Source organism: Temnothorax americanus, unplaced genomic scaffold, assembly GCF_048541705.1.
Source record: "Temnothorax americanus isolate GAGA-0224 unplaced genomic scaffold, ASM4854170v1 Scaffold39, whole genome shotgun sequence".
NCBI classification, from domain to species: Eukaryota; Metazoa; Arthropoda; class Insecta; order Hymenoptera; family Formicidae; genus Temnothorax; species Temnothorax americanus.
In genome coordinates, this window is record NW_027509536.1 from 1,292,272 (window position 1) to 1,312,184 (window position 19,913).

Consider the following 19,913-nt stretch of genomic DNA (forward strand, 5'->3'; position numbering starts at 1 on the left):
ATTCACTAGATCTCACGTTATTTTATTTTGCTTTGTTTATACAAAGCCAAGCTATACAATGGATAGACTATAAAAGATTAGAATAAAATCGGTGCATTATGTATACAACAAAAATAAATACGATTAACAGTTCTTAGTGTGATCTATATATGTATGTACAATAATTAAGATTTATGTGGAATATGCAATGTGAATCAAAATACCTTTTGGTCTTTTTTATTTGTAATGCATGCACATGGAATTTATTAATACTAATTAATAATTTTAAAAATAAACTTGATAAATATAATTAATGTAATAAATCTAAATAATTGATTTTAATATTGTATAAGAAAGATCATAACTCTAATATCTTTATATACTTGATAATAAAATATATATTTGCCGAATTTAAATAATTTGCCTGTAAATTTCAGGCGACTGGCATATTCTGCGATACAAAGAACATTAGATGTATTAATAAATAATGCACCGACATAACGTATGTGCTTACAGGTGCATTCTCCCGTAAGCACAATAAATCGATAAATAATGATGCTCCAGGATTAAGTATTCAGCCTAGTCTGATCTAGTCTATCCATTTTAGGGCAACGGATCTGTGAGAAGTCGCATTTATCTATAGTACTATATTATATGGAAACAATACATAAATATACCTAATATTAATCTCGCAAATCCGTTACTCCATACTATTATAAAAAAATTCGTCACTCACCGCTCCGATGCGCAACGGGCGGAGTAATTTGGCCACGTAGCTACGATGATACTGTAACACAAAAACGAAAGATATAAATTAAAGAGGCGCTGAAAATGATTAATGTTTCAAAAGATACACATAATTTTACGCGCATCTAATTCGCCTTTCAATTAGATTCACTGATATAATTATCTATTTTCCGGAAAAAAAATTTACAAAAATAAATTTTTATAAAGTTTTCAATAATTTCTTTTTTTCTAATTATTTTTATCAAAATAAAACAGTCCGAATAAATGGGTAAAACCTATTAATTTCATGCAGATAAGAGATGATGGTTACCTCAAGGTTGCTCCGCCGGTGCCCGATGTCTCTCTCGGACCTCCTCCTCCTTTCAGGACGTCAGGTCTCTCCTCCTCCTCCTCCTAGCCTCACCGTACAGGACACTCGCGAGAAACACTCACGGATAATAATATAACAATCGCACGCGGACTAATTTCAATAAAAGTCTTTCTCGCGCGATACTGTACGGCACTCCCGTTTAAAAAAGTCCTTTAGTCCGATTACTTGAACGGCACTCCCGAAATAAACGCGACAAGCCGTCTGCGGTTTGTTTATTAAATTAAATCGGCGGACGAGGGCAGAACAAGAGTTTTGCTTGGGTAAAATCCTCGTACTGGGTACTGGGCCTTCCCACCTCGCCAAGATCGTACCCATGAGAAAAAATAAAGTACTTTAATGCGCGATATAAAAGCTGGTATAATATAAAATCAAGTTTATAATTGTAAATTGTATAAAGAAAAAGATAACGTAGGCCTCTATTTTCTTTTCTTATAAACTTTATAACGTTAAAACTTTAAAATGGGTCTTTATTTTAATTCTATTAATAATAATATTAATAGAATTAAAATAAGGACCCGTTTTTAACGTGTAAAAGTTTTAACGTTTTAAAGAGTTATTGTAAACTATACTTATTTTAATATAATATTAAATAATATATAGATATATATTGTGTGTGAATGTTTTAACTTAAAAGAATATATAATATCAATCAGTATTATGTTAACGATAAGCTAAACTCACATTTCTTCTTGAAGACAGGCTTCTCTCCTCGTTTAACAGATTCTAGTAGCTCTTCCTTTTCTTGCCGCTTCTTTTCTGTGTGCTTTCTCTTTCCTTTTCTTTTCCGCCCTTAACTGATTTTCAAGCCTCTGAATAAAATATTTTATTTTCTTTATAGCTTTTAGATCTGTCGTTTCTTTCAATTCTTTTTGTAAAGTTTTGTTTTTCCCGTAACTTGTTAATAAATGCATAAGAATGTCTGAAGGCCTTTTCATCAAACGTACCACATAAACTATCAAATCTAGGATCCCGAGATACAACTTTTTTGACTCGAGTTAACTCTTTATATCTGGGAACTGGCTTTTTAGCAGAAATCTCTCGTGGCCTATTCTTATTTTCCCGTTTAAACTCTATTTTCTCAGTTTTTTTGTAATTTTCTTTCCAAATATCGTCTCATTGTATACCTTGGTACCTAATTTCTCCTTTAATTTCTGTAAATCCTTAAAACTCATATGTTTTAATTCTTCTCGTACTTGTTCTTAAAACATAAACAATTCAAAGCATGTTACCATCCACGAATATATAAACTTTTCTTGTAATAATAGTACTGTGTACTGTGTTAATTAAAATTAACCTAAATAATATTTAATAATATGTAGTAAAAATAAGTAGTAAAAATGAAGAAAAACTTACACGATCTTTATCTTCTGTAAGTAGGAACCGAGGTAGGAACTCTTCCTCATCATTCATATTGAGTCCTAAGATGTAATAATGGAATACAAATTTATCAATCTCTGTAACAAAATACATTTTTATTTATTTAGTGTTTAACGTGACGTCAACTCTGTGTTTAGGTTTCTTGACACTTAACCAAATACAATACCACATTTTTAAGCTAGGATTTACAGTTTGTTCATGTACTCAAGAAAACAACAAAAAGATTAGGAAAAATAGATTTGTATAAATACTATAAATAATACTTACATCTCCACTAGTACTCTATTGATCGTATGAGTGCCTAAAAAGTTAAATCACACATTATAAATTTTATTTGTACGCAAAATTACACAAATCACAGGACAGAGCAGTGTAAGATGGGCAATGTTTCTCGATTAATCGAAATAACGACAATCGATAATTTGCCTTTTGAATAATCAATAATTGATTTTTCTCTCAACATCGACACAACTAATTCTTTTTTTAATAAATAAGTGTTAAAGAAAGTGATAGAACAAAAATAAGGAACATATGTGGTTACCTGTCGGAAATACATTATACATATTAGGTGCTTTCCATTTACATCAAAATTGAAATAATTCTCACTTGTGACGTCGTTCTATTCTTTTTGGCAATTAATGAATAATAAAGACAGAATGAATACATTGTATAATTTACTACTCTCTCGCGAACTATTAGTGAGAAGAAATCGATGGGAAGTAACGTACGTGACGGTATATGCGGAGCGTCTCGTAACACTATACCTACTCGTTCGAATGTTGCTGCGTCAGTGATAGCGCGGCGTTTTCTTCGATAACGGCGGGCGTTTGTGAAGTTTTATCGCGTAAATTTTATTGTAAATTTAATTGTAATAGTAAATTATACAATATAAATTATACATTATAAATTTTTATTCGTTATTCAAAATGGAGAAAAGAATAACGAATAAAAATTTATTCGTTATTCAATGAATAAAAAAATAACGAATAAATTTTTATTTATCATTCAATGGATAAGAGAATAACGAATAAAAATTTATTCTTTAATTTTTTGTTATTTAAATAAAAAATTAGTGAATAATGCCCATCTCTGCCTTAAATAAAAAAATGTCTGACTCACCGACCCGATGCGCAACAGGCGGAATCATTTAGCTACGATGCTACGATGATACTGTAACATACAAACAGAAGATTCAAATTAAAAAGGCGCTCAACATAATCAACATTACAAAAGATAATTCTTACATTCATTTAATTCATCTCTCAATGAGATATTTACTGATACTAATATTATCTACTTTTCGAATTCCTAAATTATCGAAATAAAATGATTAGAATAAATGAGAAAAAACTATATTAATTTTATTTAAGAAATGATACCCCAAGGTTGCTCCGCCGGGGCTGGATGCCTCTCCTGGGAGGTCTGATCCTGAACCCTCTTCTCAATCTCTCCTCTGATCCTCCTCCTACAAAAAAGCAAATGATATAGTAATTTATAATTCTTCATCGTTACATTGCGGTTCTCACTTAATTCTAATAAAAATTCGCGTGAAGTATCTACTTTGACAAACTACTGTTGTCTCGATACATGTGCAAAACGTTAATCGTAAAAGTTTAATCATCGAAGGAACCGACGCTCTCTCGCAAACTATCAGTGAGAAGAAATCGATAAGAAGTAACGTACGTGACGGTATGCGGAGCGTCTCGATAACACTATACCTGCTTGTTCAAATGTTGCTGCGCAAGTGATATAGCGCGGCGGTTTCTTCGATAACGGCGCGCGTTTGTGAAGTTTTTTCGCGCGTAATTATCTGTGTATTTTATATAGCGAAGCATTTGAAGTAATCATATTTGAACAGTGACATTAAGAAATATATTTATTAAGTTTTCCCTGTTCTATTTACGTAAATTTCGATTAAGTACACGTTTTGATATCGATTTATTACGATTCTATCGTAATGTTTTAATATTGCAAGAAAATTATGTGTTCATGTTTTTCAGACGTTCAAAAGTATTTGTAGTATTAGATATAGGTATATTTAAATATAAATTTATTCAAGTCCTTTTTAATTGTCATTTTTGTTGATACACAATCATAAGCTTTCCATTTTAAAGTCGATGAAAAAATCTTGTTATAAATATTCTCAAAAATTAACTGGTAAAAAATGTCAAAAGATTACTGACATTATTTATAAAAAAGCTCATGTTTTAAAAATTATGCAATTCTTAATATGATAATATTATAACTCGATGAACATTCAATTTGTTTGACATACATAATAGCAAATTTAATTGTAGTAGTAAATGATACAATATATAGTAATAATAAATTTTCTACGCTAATTATTTTTATTAATCGTTACCTTCAATAAAATTTTGAGCGGTTAATTAAGTGTATATTACATACAATAAACCGAGCAAATCGTCCAAATATATATATTACGTGCATGCATGTACGTATATGTATGTATGTGTGTATGTATTCTTCTTCGTCTTATTTATGGCTCACATATTTCCTTCTCGGATAGAGAATTTACCGCAAGATGCAAATGCAATTAAAATGGTCGACGCATCGTGCACTAAACTCCGTTTGTGCACGGAACCTCTAATTGGGTTCTCAAGTAAAATTTTGTTATTAAGCGGTATCCATAATTAATGTAGAGAATCTAAGCCGATTTTTAGTACTTTTTGAATTAAAAAAAAAAACCCAAATTTGAGAAAGTTATAGCTTTCTAAAGTTTCTTTGATGACGGCAACTTCAAAAGATTTCGCAACAACATTATGACGTCACGCACATTTTCGTGTACTATATTTTCTTCAATTTTGAAGATATTGCAAAAATTCAAAAAGTTTACAAAGAAAGTATGCCATGATCTATCAAAATATACTGTTAGGTAAAAGTCGGTTAAAGACCGAATTCACGCGTACCGCGTACCGCGTTCGAGTTCGGATATTATTCTTTGAAAAAGATGATCACCGCGACCATTAAAAAAATCGTGATGAGACGTTAATCTAGGTTGGATTCGAGGAGCGCTATTTGCTTATTCTATCCTTGTTTTACACCGGATGAGCGATAAAGATAGAATGATGCGATAGCGATAATAGCGCGTTCCCCGAACGCAGCCATAGTATCTCCTCGCACCGACCTGATATCTCAGATAAACCACGCGAAGCGTCTATCGCACTATCGCGCGCGACGAACAACCGAAGCATCTCGGCGCGGCGCATTCACGAATCGTGCAAATATGGCGCGGGAATCAATCCGTCGCGTAGACAAATAGTCCGATGGTTAACACAGAGCTATGTATGTCCTTTCGATATGTGTGACACCGTCGTATATAATAATCAGTGCGAAATATATCTCGCGACGTAAAACAGTATCACGCACAGCAGAACGGCACGCTTGGTTGGCTGCTCCGATCGCTCCGATCCGACTATCGAGACGAAATTGAATAACGCGACGCGACGATCTTTTTTTTTCGCGCGGCGCGCTCTATTACATATCATTAATATACAAAATTAACGTACGTACCGAATACTTACATTTTGATGAACGCGCGACTACCGCGTATACTTGGAGCTTGGAGCGCTTCTTGAGCTCGCGTCAGCGTCCTTTCTCGCCTGAAATGAAACAATTTGAACTTGAAGAGCGTCTTCAAATGAAAATATTATAACAATTGTATTATAAAATGTAAGGGCCGGTATCACAGTCTTCGATTGACGGTGATTCTCCGATTAAACTCACTCTGCATCTCTTTCTAATAGCGTTTTTTCTTGGCTGCACTATTATCGCCCTGCACTGCCCTGCACTACCCAATAGCGTTGCATTAATGTTGCACTAGTGTTGCACTAGTGGGCAATAGTGCAGCCAAGAAAAACGCTATAACTATCCCCCTAGAAAGAGACGAAGAGTGAGTTTAATCGGTGAATCACGTTTAATGGCCTTTAATCGGAGACTGTGTGATACCGGCCCTAATTCTCGCGATGAATATGCAGTTTGATCGATACATATGTGTTACGAATGGGGGAGCACAATGAATTAGGGACTTACTTGTATTACAGAGATCCGAAATGTGTGAGATGTGATCGCCTTGCCGGTTCAAACGGGAGAGACGGTGAATGACGTAAACGTGAGAACGTGAAGGCGGAAGCCGGCCGGTGGTCGGACTGGTCGGTGGCGCTCGAGACTCGAGAGTCGAGACTCATCGCCTCGATAGTATCGATACTCGCGCGCATCCGCTAAGTAAATTGCTGTATTGATAAAAGCGCGAAATTTAAACGAGAGTGTCTAATAATAGGCCTATTTTTTTTCAGCGAACCTCTTGCGCGGTTCATCTTTCCTCTTTTCTTTTTCCCGTTGGAGAAAAAAAGAGGAAGGATGGGCCGTGCAAGAAGTTTACGTAAAAACTAGGCCTTTTATATTTTTTTCACTTCACTGCGCTGGTGTAGCATGCTCAACTGTAGCCAATTCAACAATAGAAAAAAAAAACAGATCCCTAGAATCAAAACAAATAACACGGGAGAGAAGTTTCTCTCTCGTTGAAAGTTTTAATTTTATTAAAATTTGTTTTCCAATTAATAACAGTTATACAATGGTGAAATGCTGCTGCATTTGCAAGGACAAATGGACAACGGAAAAGGACATATCATTTTTTAGGTAATCAAATTTTCCGAAATGTGCAAACGTAACCTCCGATAGTTTCTGTCAGATTTATTAATTCTGTATTTTATATACTTAATTATAGCTTTCCAAGATCGGAAGATATGTTGAAGGAATGGCTGCGTGTTATACCAACAGTGAAGGAATATCGTCGGATCAGTAACAATAAGCTTATATTAAACAAAAATGCAATTCCAAGCATTTCTCCACAATCTGTGGATATCACCAGTCCAGATAACTCGACAGTAGAAAATACAGACAGTACATCTGTCTTTAGGAATGAAAGTACTTCGTCGTCTTTGTCTCCAGAGATTATAGATACAGAGGACTTGTCACGCACGTACACCGCTGGAAAAGGAAAGAAAGAAGGAAGAAGGAGTACAAGCATCTCCCGATGTCAAGGTAAATTTATTCGTTGACGTTTACTTTATCTTAATTTTTTTTATCCGTTCAATAACTTTTATATCGTATTTAAATTAGAATGTAGATGCAGATATCTCCGCGACGACTTCAACCGAGTATTCGGGAACGAGAATTAATACACGAAAATCAAAGTCTGAAGAAGAAATTACGCCGAAGGGATATAAAACTTTTAAACCTAACATCTGTGTTGAAGCGTTTAAAAAGTAAAGAGAAAAGAAAGAAGGAAGAGAAGAGGTACAAGCATCTCTTGATGTTAAGATAAATTTATTTGTCAACTTTTACTTTATCTATATATATATGTATATTTTTTTTATCTATTTAATTAATCTTTGGATCATATTTAAATTATAGAATGTGGCAACGCAGATATCTTTTACGACCACTCCAACTAAGTATTTGGGGATGAACATTATTGCGTGTGAATCAAATTCTGAAGAAGAGATTGTGTACCGAAGAGATATAAAATTTACTCAAACATGACAGATGTGTTAAAGCATTTAAAAAATACGGAAGCCTAAAATATATCAAAACCAATAATATTTGCTGCTACACGCCACCGTTATGCCTCAATATTTATTGATAATAAATTTTACCAAGGTATTTTTAATTTGTTTTTTAATAAAATTTAATAAGATATTCATAAATTTAATCATTATTTTTTCAATAAGATTAATTAAGTACTTTTTAGGCTTACAGGATCCTTTGTCTAATCGTCTAATATATAACTGAAGAATAAAAAATTTATATTGCATGATAAAAACTGTATTTGTACAAATTAATCCTTTATTATTTAACTGTTTCTCTAATAGTTTTGTCTGAGAGGAGGAGAATTACATAATCTTAACAATTCAAGAATTGACTTTAATGAATTAAAACAATTTTGCAATTTAATAAGTTTACTTCGTTTTCTTTATATTTATTAAAATTATACAATTCCAATGATCTCATAATATTAAAAATTGGAACGAAATAAAATTTAAAGTTAATTTCCATAAATTCTTTTCCGATCAAAACGAAGATAAATTTTATTTCTCAAATATCCTTATCACCGACATACCATGCTCATATGGAGTTTGAGAAAAATTATTGTAGTAAAAAAAAAATTCAATCGTATTATTTTGAAAACGTCTCGACATTTAATATTAATCAGAGATATGATTTTTTGAACGTGTTGGATGGCGTCGCATATTTTTATTATGTTTGTCGTATTGCCAGCGCAACTGGGACTCAGGAAGTCATCACCCAAAGCACATTACCCATTGGGAACATTCGTCAACGGATTCCCTTCCCGAGTGTCGGTGCCAGTGGTCGCTACGATCGCGATCATCTGATCGGTTGTCATCGCTGTCAGAACTCCCTGCTGTCCCGGTGGTCCCGGATCCCGGCTGTTTCCGTGCGTCGCATCTGTTCGGCAGGATCGGGATCGGGGATAGTGCCCGATAGCATGCCGATGGTGGAACGGTAATGATCGGGAGAGACGTGCGCTCTTGATTGTCGTGGCTTCGCTTGGCTCCAAGATGCGCGCGAAGAGATAGTATCAGTGAGAATGAACAGGAACATGAATTCACCGTCGAAGCTCACGGAGTTCGCTCCGTTGAGCCCCGAGGAGAGCCAACCTGTCGTAGCGTCGCTCTTCTCCAAGTTCTTCAGCTTCACCAGGAGTTAGTATCCATACGTTATGTATCCTACGTATACGTGCATAGTTTATTGGCGCGTTATTACCATATTAAACAGATATTAATGTACGTTATTGTAATAAAATATTGCAATTTTATTGCGGTGATTTCTTAAGGCTTGATAAGCCGATGTCATAATGACAAAATAATAGTCATCTCCTATACCCAGTAAATAATTTCTGATTGTTGCGATCAATGTTCAGATAGCGCTAACGATTCCACGGTGTCTTCCAACAACGACGAGCGCAGCTCTTCAGACTCAGAGTCCTGGAAGCAGTCTGAGAGCACGGAACAAACCCCGGACGACGATAGTAGCAGTATAATAAATTTCCCATTAGATACTAACGAGGGCCGTAGCTTGCCAAACGTTCTAAAGCGCATCAGCAATATTGTAGCGTTAAAAAGTAATGTAAGTTTCAAAGATACCCTCACATTGCACGAGTGCTTTGCACGAGATTTTTTACAATGAAAATTATTCGTACTGTCGCAGAATCTACGTTCGTATAAGGATTCTCACTTAAGAAGCTTCTGGATGCCGGATAGCGTGAGCAAACAGTGTTACGAGTGCGGCGAAAGATTTACGACGTTTCGACGAAAGCATCACTGTCGCGTGTGCGGGCAAATTTTCTGCGCCAAGTGCTGCTCCGATCAAATACCGGGGAAAATCATGGGATGCACCGGTATTATAAATATATATTTATCGGAATGCACGCGCGTGTGTATGTATGTGTGTAATTCTTTACATTATTTGTTTTTTTTCACGTGTTTTTCAGGAAATCTTAGAGTTTGTACATATTGCTGTAAAGTAGTTCTTTCCTACTTGCAATCGTCGGACATGAGGAGCGACTTATCGGCGGATTTGAAAGCCCTGCAGGAGGATCTTCAAGTGAAGTACGGAAATGATTCACCGCTATTAGCACGGAAACACGCTAACGAAACCATGGGCGACGAAACGTCGATATGTCGGAAGCCGAGCGTAGGATACATGGAAGAAAATTACGCGACTGGACCGTACGAGAATTAATCTACATACATATGCCTATCTATCTATATATATTTTTTTATGACTTACATGTGTGTGTTTTACAGATCGAGCGGCAGCTATTTAACATCGCAGGAACGCTCACTTGTGTTACAAAATTCGGCTTCTTTAAGGATGATCTGGGAAGAATTGTTCCGCTCTAGTCAGGCTATTCAATTGCAGACGCACAGAATTCGATTGAAGAGCTATTACAATTGTTTTTTGGCAAACGAATTAGTGAATTGGATGATAGTTCAGAATAAAGCGGCCACTCGGTACATGCCTCAATCCGGCAAAATTAGATTGCTATTTCTAATCACGTTAATTGGAGTTAAGATTGTGACTTACGTTTTTTTTTTGTTTTAGTGTGCAGGCGACTGCGATAGGCCAAGCATTACTAGAAGCGGGTTTCATTGAATCAGTTGTCCCTGATTACATATTCAGCGATTCGGCGACCGTATTTAGACCGGTACCGTTATCCTCTTTGCAAAACATAGATCTATTAACGGAAAAGCGGACGACATGCGATGCGCAAGAGCCAGCCTGGGTAAAAACTATTCCTCAACATGACTCGGCTACGGGTAATACGACAAATTGAGATTTTCGACGACGAGACAAGCAAATGCTCAACAATGTTCGATTTGCTTACAGATTCTGAAAGCGAAACTAGACCGATGAGCTCGCACTCGCAAACCTTTGGTCGTTTGCCGTCGTCTAGTTCGAGCTTTTATTTAGATTTAAATCTGGAGGCATCCACTGTCACGTTAAAGAGACCTACCTCGGAGGATTTAACCGCGATTTCCGTCGATAGTAGCGACGGAATAATCGAGCAGAAGGAAATTAATCTTAAATCGCATGACTGCAATTTCAAGATATGCGACGACCTTTTAAGCGACACGCTTCAAGTGCACGAATTCAAGGAGAAAAACGGTTGGCACAGAGCGACTAATCTGAGAACAGCCTTTGGCGAATTAAGCGCGTACGAGTGTTTAACGTAAGTTTTTTTTCGATATTTCGCAGTTAATTATAATAGTAGTAGGATAGGAAAGTGTAAATGACATTTGCTTATACTTTACAGATCTGCGTACAAAGCGCATGAAGATTCTCTCATTAAACAACTTCTTAGCAAAGAAGGCTTGTCGCAAACATGGTCGAATACGATTCTGTCTATCGCGCATCAGATAATCGATCAAGTTAGGCCGGATCTGAATCATGACGCAGATAATTTAGATATTCGACAGTACGTACAATTCAAGAAATGTCCCGGTGATAGCAGAGATGACTGCGAGATCGTATCTGGCATAATTTGTAGCAAGAATATCGCTCATCGCGGTATGAACGCCATGATCGCTCATCCGAAAATCTTATTGTTGCAATGCGGACTGATGTATCAGCGTGTAGAGGGCAAACTGATAAGCCTAGAGCCTGTAATGATGCAGGTACATTATAAACTTTTACTATCTTTACTTATTTAATCTTTATATTATTTTTTTTTAAAGATAACGCTGTAATATTTTAATTTTTCAATAAATTTCTAGGAGAGTGAGTATCTGGGGCACACAGTGGCGAGAATCACCGCTCTGGGTCCGGATGTAGTATTGGTACATCGATCCGTAGCCAGATTAGCTCAGGATAGACTAAGGGAATGCGGTGTGACATTGGTGCTAAATGTGAAACTTAGTGTACTGAAGAGAGTCGCGCGATGCACAGGCGCTAGTATTGTTAACACTATAGACGCGCACATAAGCGCAAGATATATGCTTGGCACGTGCAAGAAATTTTATTTAAGAAATTTTCCAGATGAGCGAAGTAAGTATAATCATATATATGTGTATAAAATATATGTAGGTATATTATTATACACATTTCATAACTTTAATTCTATTTTCTTTTGTCTCTGTCTTTCAGGAGGTGTCAAGACACTGATGTATTTCGAAGGCTGTGCAAATCCGCATTTAGGCGCGACGATTGTATTGCGAGGCGGATCACAATTCGAATTAAAGAAGGTGAAAAACGTCTCATCGATGATGATATTCGCGGCTTACTCGTGGCGTCTTGAAAAGTCATTCCTCATGGATGAATTCGCTAAACCGCCGTCACCTAAGGACAATTCATTTCTGGATGAAACGTCTCAAAAGGATTCTTCGAATGGCGAGGAGACCGAGAAACTCGAAAGCTGCGTTATCGATGAAGAAACACACGCGAATGAAAATGACTCTGAGAATATTTTAAATGCAAATTCTCTAAAAGAAGTATCGTCGATGTTATCAGAAGACCCCTATGACACCTTAAAGTTATTTAAAGCAAAATTAAAACCATCTCTGCACGATTCGAAGAATACCGCGCAAATATCTGGCGAAAACGACACAGTTCCACATAACGATGATAAATCTAAGGACTTGGTAGTAAATACCTCGGGCCTTGATTCCGATGTTACGGAAGTATGTGATAACTCCATGGAATTATTCGCTAACAAAGAGACGTACGTCGAGCGAAAGACCGACGAACTTGTCGACAAGGCGAAATTGAAAGACAGAATATCCTCCGAAGAGAAGCGTATCTACGGGGAGTCCATAAGCGATCGGAGTGATCCGTTGCACCAATATCTAAACGAGGATGACGAGGATGTGTTCAATCGTACGAGTCCGAGTGGTCAACGTCTGAGCGTGTGCGTCGCTGATTTTCCACTGTTCAACAAGTTTAAGAAGGCGCTCGAGGACACGGTGCTGAGCGTGTCGCCGTATTTAAAATTTTCAATACCTTATCTGGAGACCGAAATCGGGAGGAATTGCGTGCTGAGAAGCTTCTTCCCGCGCGATATCTATTACTCGGCGCAATTTCTCGACAAGGTCAAGGAGACTCGGACGAACAGCGTGACTGTGAGCGAGCAGTTTGATAATCGCGACTGGATGAACATCAAGCTGAAGCCGCAGCATCCGTTCGTCCAGGCTCGTCTGACCACAGACGTCGACGGTCGCGAGGTGCAGAGCCTTCTGGCGAATTTCCGCGCGTGTGGCAACAGAATTCATCCGACGCATAACGTATTGCTGGACAGAATGCAGCAATCACCGGCGTCATTTGAGAGCGGCGAGCAGCAGATGCCTTCCTGGCCGGATTGTTTGGATCCCAGCAGCCACCAACGCCTGTCCGTTCTGTTCTGCAGCTTCTCGCACACCGGCAACGACACCCCGGCGTTCTGCGTGAATCCCTGGGTTGTAAACATGACGATGTACGGCCAGAACGACATCGCACTCGGCCGCTTTCTGGAACGTTATTGCTTGACGATGGAATACAGGTGTCCGGCGCAAGATTGCCGCGCGCAAATCGCTCAGCACGTTAGGCGCTTCGCGCACGACGGCGGCTGTGTGCACATCACCCTGAGCGAGATGAGCTGCGAGCCGTTCGTGCAGGAGGACACCGATCAGATCCTGATGTGGAGCAAATGCGTCAAGTGTAAGAGCGTGTCGCCGGTGGTGCCGATGTCAGGCGACACGTGGTGCCTGTCGTTCGCCAAGTATCTCGAGCTACGTTTCTACGGTGGTGTCTACACGAAACGCGGTATGGACGCGTGTCAGCATTCCCTGCACCACGATCACTATCAATATTTCACGCGCAAGAACATGCTGGCTGTGTTTAAGTTCACCAAGATCTCGCAGTGGGAGATCTCCCTGCCGCCGCCGTTAATCAACATCATCTACGATCCGAAGCAGCACGCGAACGTGATCGAGGAGATGAAGAGCGTGACGTTGAAGGGCGACGAGGTATTCACGGCGATACGAGAAAAGCTGACGAGTCTGCAGACGGACTTGGAAGTCCTGAACCTCGCCAAGCAGCAACTGGCTAAGGATCAGCAGTACTTCAAGAACAAGATTGAAGAAATCCAACTAAAGCTAACGTCACCAACACTGGAAAACAAGAAGCTGGAAGGTAAGACGTCTGAGAGACAAGTGCAAGGGCTGATGTTCAGAATCGAGGATGGCATTGTGATACTCAAACGGCTCATCGCGGAGGCTGTATTCGCGTGGAATAACAAATTGTCGGAGATGTCGGTCAAGAAGAAGGACGAACGGCCGCGTCGATTCACCGAACGATCCATGACGGTCGGCAGCAACAGCATAGTCGAGACCGACGGATACATAACTGAGGACACCGCGTCGGAGTCGCAGGTCGAGGACCTGAGTCCCATGTCGGCTGATTACAACGCTATCGACGCGATCGCGGTGGCGCAGAGTGACGTCCAAGCGTCCGAGCTGATCGAGAATTCTGACAATGAGCCTCTGGAACCGGCCGGTAATCCCGACGATGTTGTCACCGTTCCAGGCTCGCCGAAGATGCATCAGAAATCGCATTCCGACGTTCTCCCGCTATCCTCCGACGACGCTCAGGATAAGAAGAAGAAGAAGAAGACGATCCTGTCGCAATTGCTACCGTCCGTTTCCGTCAACCATACAATATCGAATCCCTTGGGGCCTTTAGAGCACTACCTGCTGCCTCTCGGGTATGTCGCATGATCTCAATCTTGTGATATTCCGCTGTACGGTGGTGGACACTGTGAAATAAATGTATATAAAATTCACACTTCTTTTGCAGATCCGTGGTACCCATAGTGGTCTACGAATCCGAGCTCTCGTCCATAATTGCGTACGCCCTGGACTCGCACGACTACAAACACGCGTTGCAGGAGCTCTTACGTACAGCGAAAGGACCAGAATTAAATCCCAGTCCGTTAAGCAAACGTAAGTTTCCCGAAGGTAGGGACAGTTCCCTCGACAGTTCCCTGGCGCAATCGGGCGAGTTCAAGCGGCCGTCCGTGCTGTCGTTCTTCCGAGGCAACAGTCCCAATCCAGCCAGCAGTCCCATTGAATCCGACAAGAATGTGTCAAGCGCGGAAACGAGCGGTGGTGGTGGCGCCGTTGCTCCTGACGTCGACGACGATAAGAAAGCGACCAAGCAGCAGAATTATATCGAGGTGCAGTTCAACGATGCCACGACCAATTTCTTCTGCAGGATATACTTTGCCGCGCAGTTCGCCACGCTGAGGGAGAATGTTCTACCCTGCGGCGAGGACGGTTTCACGAGGAGCCTAAGTCGGACCGTGCAGTGGACGGCGAGAGGCGGAAAGAGCGGCAGTGCTTTCTGCAAGAGCAGAGGTACGATGTCGTATGCTTCATTTAACTATCTATCCTACAAACCGCATTAAACTTACATTCACTATAATTAATCTGCACAATAAGATAAAAGAGAAATATGCATTCTACAAAAAAAGTCTTTGATCTTTAATCGCACATTCGCACATCGCACATCGATTACAGCACATTATCGAGATAATTTTTTTTGCAGATGATAGATTCATCATAAAAGAGATGTCTCGACTTGACATGCAGATCTTCCTCGATTTTGCGCCCAACTATTTCGCCTACATGGAAAGGTGTCAGCAAACTAAGCAACCGACATTGCTAGGCAAGATAGTCGGTGTGTACAGAGTGTCGTTCAAAAACAATACGACCAACGCAGCGCTTCGTACCAGCGTGTTAGTGATGGAGAATCTCTTTTATAATCGAATCATTACTGACAAATTCGACCTGAAGGGATCCGTGCGGAATCGGCTGGTGAATCCGGACGACACGTGCCACGAGGGTGAACTGGTCTTGCTGGATGAGAATTTGTTAAACAGTATGTATTCTCTAAGTATCTGTGAATAAGTATTATTCGTAAAATTAACGATAGCATTCGCATTTCAGTGAGCTGTGACTCTCCTCTGTATATACGATCCCATTCCAAGGCAGTATTAAATCGAGCCATCGAACAAGACACCAAGTTCTTAGCCGATAACTCGGTAATGGACTATTCGTTGTTAGTAGGCTTGGAACCGAGCTCCGACGAACTCGTACTCGGTATAATAGGTAAGAATGACTACGTATATTATTGTCTTTTCGTCGACTGACATCGATCTCACTCGTTATCTCTCGCAATTCACGTAGATTACATAAGGACGTTCACGTGGGACAAAAAGCTGGAAACAATGGTGAAGAAATCCGGTATACTGGGTGGCCAAGGTAAATTGCCGACCATAATATCGCCGGAGGAATACCGCGCTAGGTTTATAGCTGCGATGCATCGCTACTTCCTGCCGGTGCCAGACAGATGGTCGAGTCTAGGAAAGAGCGTTGAGATATCACCGCAGTAAATACAACTTACAAAAGGCTAAAAATACGAGCGCGATTTTACATACGGCAATTTTAATATATAATCGATGTAGATTTTTTTACGCGCACTGGCAAAAATACGAGCGCGTCGTGTACGTTCGTCGTGTATTTGTATATTTTATACCGTGATAACATACTCGAAAAATATCATTGGAAAGTGATATTAATAGTTACCAGTTTTTTAAGTAACTTATTAATTGCTACATTACGTATTTTAAACTTCTCGTACGGAAGTAACTTCTACGGCTGCTTAAGAAATTACGTGTACATGTACATATCTTACATCGTATGCATTAAGCAAATGTACATAGTAGTCATTTTATAGTATACTTTAAAAGCAACTGCTCGTTCTCAAACTTTCTCAAAGTACAAAGTACCAATAAAACTAGACCGCCAAGACTAAGAAAGAAGAGGAGGAAAAGTACCGTTATCAATATTTTATTTAATTTTTCAAAATTATGTACACGACCATTATCTGTCTTTGTAATAGTCAAATAAACAATAATCATAATTTCAACATAGTAAAACATTCTCGTTCTTCGTCGATAAATTTATATCATCTTTGAATACAGCCTAGACAGTACACAAACGTAAGGAAGATATTAAAGCGTGTACCTTATTGGAAAAAATATCTCGTACGTTCACAAAGCACTTTTTTTTTCTTACGACTAAATATCTACTATTATTTACATAAACCCATTAACAAAGTTATACGACGCCTGGATGCTATTGCATGAAAGTTAAATTATCGAATTAAGCTTGAACCTAAAAATTTTTTATTATGATCGAGACTATTATATAACTACAAATAAAAGGATCGAATACACCGTATTGCGTGTCTGTAAAGACATTTTGCTGTCTGATATATATCGAGAGATTATAAAGAATAAAGAATAAAGAATTCTCTGTTAGTTGTTTTACGTTAAGGATCCTATCACCGCACTACCACGTATTGAATTGTAACATTAACAGCAAGAAATCATACAAATACTTTTTCTATATTGTAGAAATAGATTAGTCCTTTTACATGCACATTTGACATTATATGATTGATAAAATAGATTAAAGACGGTCTTTTCTAGGTAAATTACCTACACATCTTCATAAAGTTATATGTTCATTTTCGTTGAAAAAGACATTATCATGTTGCATGCATACTAATGCATGCAAAATAATAACAAAGCTTCTTCTATGAAGAAGCAAAAAAGAAAAAGAAGCATTTTTTCGGTATATTTTTATCAATCTACAATATTTAACGCGAATATTGGCATACAAAAGAACTAATTTATTTCGATATATAGTGTAAGAAAAAAAATTTACACGATTTTTCACTTCCTACGTCATAATTCAATAAAGTTGCAGCAAAGGAATGGGAACCTCAAACGGGCTTCTAAAAAGCTGTGAAGAACTAAATTCGCTGCTACATCGAATAAATAGAGTCTTAATGGAAACAAATATGTATCTATAGTATGAATAATCGACAATGTATGTTACGAGAAATATAATGAAAGATACAAGTTCCATATATTCGGATATTGATATACTATATCAGAATCAGTATTGCCAGCTGCCATACAAGAGCATTCTTTTGTGAACATCGTGAAGTCTAGTGCTGCGTAAAACCAGGCAGTAATCTCTAGTTATATTCGCGAGTAGCCGAAATAATCAAATTCAAGAATTCCTCACTGCTCGTATTCACCGGGCATACTCTGTTCACCTAAATCAATCCTTCAGACTATTATACTCTTATCACTCGCGAGATCTTCCTTGATTTTATTTTACTTACTTTTTACATAGTTATTTATTATGTAAAACAAACGTGTTACATAACTCGGGATACTCTTTTTACAAATTTTTACAAGAGTTTCGTTTATTATACTTAGCCTCGTTATATTTATATCATCGAAATATCGTTTATGGAAACGGCACGCGTCGCACAAGTAACGCGTGTGCCGTAAGAATCACTATTTTAAGACAACAGCGAAAGGATCGTAATAAAACACTCGAGTTCCGTGATTAAACTAATGTCTGCGAATCATTGTGCAGTAGCGATTTCGTCTTTCAACCTACATTGAAGATACGTACATTTTCCTGTCATTTTCCGCGAAAAGGTGCGATAAAGTAAAAATTTTCAAGTAACCGACGAAGCTGTACCTCGCAATTCTTTTGTACTGTGGTGTGGAAGTGATTAGCGGAAATTCACCCTCTCTAGTCTAACGGTGATGTACGGTGAATCTGAGAAACAGTCACGTGTCTATAGCATCTAAGGAGATAAGGAAGTCAGATTGGAGTGAAGGAGCCGTTCTCACAGTGCGATCATTCCAGGATTGTCGATGTCCTCGACCGTTTTGGACCTACGAGATGGTCCCGACATGTCAGAGAAAAAATACGAAGGAGGCTCTTCGATATGGATTTTCATCTCTTCTTCCTCTCTCGCGTTTCGTACCGGCCATACATATATACATATACATATAGCGGACTACTCGACCCTATTCTATGTCTCGAGGAAGCCGAGAAGGAAATCGAAATACGTGTTACAACTCTCTCTCTCAGGCATCATCGGGGAAATCAATACTCGGAACTTATTCGCGCGTACGCACGTAACACAATATGTACGTCGCTTATTATGCGTGAATAACGTAACGATTCAATAGCAATCCAGTTCCAATCTGTAGAAGGTATCTCGTGTAGTTGCTGCGATCTTGTTCGCGAATTTCGCGAATCTTTCCTCATTCTTTTCCCGGGAAGAACACGCTCTTTCTCAGAAGACAGGGGGAGTTCTCTTCTTTTCCGTACATACGTTTTTTCACTTCCCGTTCCCTCTCTTTCTCACTCTTCCCTTGCTTAGAGCGCACTATTTTGTTCTCCGGAAACGTTATCGCGCGCATCTACGTGACGTCTCGTGCTCGCGCATCGCCAATTAGCACAGTCATTTTTATCTCTGCGGCTCGCCCAGGCCGAATTGTGTCTGTTGGGATTGCGTCTGTTGCTGTGTCGTGTTGCCGGATGCGCTACACCGGCCGCCGGCGGCGTGATGCTGCACGATGCTCGCCATCGGTGTCGAATTCACCTGAAATCCATTCTGGCTCGGCGACATTCCTGCAACACGTTCAGCAAAACGATCTCTGAATGTCATAAATCGCTTTACGACGGGTCTGTGATGATTGAGCACTTTTCTGTTAATTACATAACGTATAAATATAATATTAGTTTATCTTAATATTTTAGCGATATTTTACCGCTGACATTTTCGGAAGAAATATTGTCAAAATCCGTAAATAAAAAATGCTACGTAATCGAAAACAAGCCAGTGCAAAGCCCCCCTTTAAACCAAATTGTATCATAATATTTTAATCTATAATTTGATACGCCGTGTAAAACGAAAAACATTTGAAAAATTGAGCAGTAGTACTAATGGAAAACACATATGGAAAATAACGCTCAAATATGCAGCG

General features: G+C 38.7%; 3 protein-coding genes and 1 long non-coding RNA gene across 13 annotated transcripts in view; 1 reads left to right on the plus strand and 3 right to left on the minus strand.

Annotated features, from left to right (window-relative positions):
- Positions 1–2,176, minus strand: part of LOC143902217 (uncharacterized) — a 23,795-nt gene extending 21,619 nt beyond the window's left edge. Inside the window, exons 1-4 of one of the 3 annotated variants that reach the window (XM_077414931.1) lie at positions 2,041–2,176; positions 1,778–1,905; positions 1,037–1,448; positions 716–766 (exon numbers count right to left, since the gene is read on the minus strand). The gene's annotated coding sequence lies outside the window, so the exon portion shown is untranslated. Of the gene's footprint in view, positions 1–715; positions 767–1,036; positions 1,518–1,777; positions 1,906–2,040 lie in introns of those variants that run through there. The other 2 variants (XM_077414929.1, XM_077414932.1) reach the window with 2 other exon arrangements.
- Positions 2,155–6,621, minus strand: LOC143902228 (uncharacterized). Its single transcript, XR_013258303.1, has 6 exons — positions 6,524–6,621; positions 6,016–6,093; positions 3,853–3,938; positions 3,593–3,643; positions 2,449–2,550; positions 2,155–2,294 (listed from the first exon to the last, which is right to left on the minus strand). It is a non-coding gene; the product is annotated as an uncharacterized LOC143902228 (long non-coding RNA).
- A 328-nt stretch (positions 6,622–6,949) lies between these two features.
- On the plus strand, positions 6,950–17,364 carry Fab1 (1-phosphatidylinositol 3-phosphate 5-kinase fab1). Of its 2 annotated transcripts, XM_077414922.1 has the most exons (18): positions 6,950–7,129; positions 7,218–7,534; positions 7,613–7,789; positions 7,907–8,152; positions 8,771–9,216; positions 9,435–9,640; positions 9,722–9,911; positions 10,005–10,242; positions 10,321–10,527; positions 10,619–10,833; positions 10,904–11,246; positions 11,331–11,691; positions 11,791–12,061; positions 12,161–14,750; positions 14,843–15,402; positions 15,593–15,925; positions 15,994–16,155; positions 16,234–17,364. In XM_077414922.1, exons 5-18 carry the CDS (start codon positions 9,102–9,104, stop codon positions 16,437–16,439), a joined length of 5,997 nt encoding a protein of 1,998 aa, XP_077271048.1. In that variant the 5' UTR covers positions 6,950–7,129; positions 7,218–7,534; positions 7,613–7,789; positions 7,907–8,152; positions 8,771–9,101; the 3' UTR covers positions 16,440–17,364. The 2 variants fall into 2 exon arrangements, with proteins under 2 accessions (XP_077271048.1, XP_077271049.1); XM_077414923.1 differs by lacking the exons at positions 6,950–7,129; positions 7,218–7,534; positions 7,613–7,789; ... (4 more) ...; positions 10,005–10,242; positions 10,321–10,527 and having other exon boundaries at positions 10,627–10,799.
- LOC143902221 (UBA-like domain-containing protein 2) overlaps positions 16,881–19,913 on the minus strand; it is a 30,148-nt gene continuing 27,115 nt past the window's right edge. For all 7 annotated transcript variants that reach the window (XM_077414941.1, XM_077414937.1, XM_077414944.1 and 4 more), the window contains one exon: positions 16,881–19,557. In XM_077414941.1, coding sequence (XP_077271067.1) covers positions 19,394–19,557 — 164 coding nt within the window. In that variant the 3' untranslated portion in view covers positions 16,881–19,393. The remainder of the gene's footprint in view (positions 19,558–19,913) is intronic.

Excerpts from the sequence above, each read along its gene's own strand:
- Fab1 (XM_077414922.1), top strand. The coding sequence starts at position 9,102 with ATGAACAGGAACATGAATTCACCGTCGAAGCTCACGGAGTTCGCTCCG. Across the intron at positions 10,834-10,903 it reads TCAACATGACTCGGCTACGG|ATTCTGAAAGCGAAACTAGA; the intron begins GTAATACGACAA and ends ATTTGCTTACAG. Across the intron at positions 12,062-12,160 it reads AAATTTTCCAGATGAGCGAA|GAGGTGTCAAGACACTGATG; the intron begins GTAAGTATAATC and ends TCTGTCTTTCAG.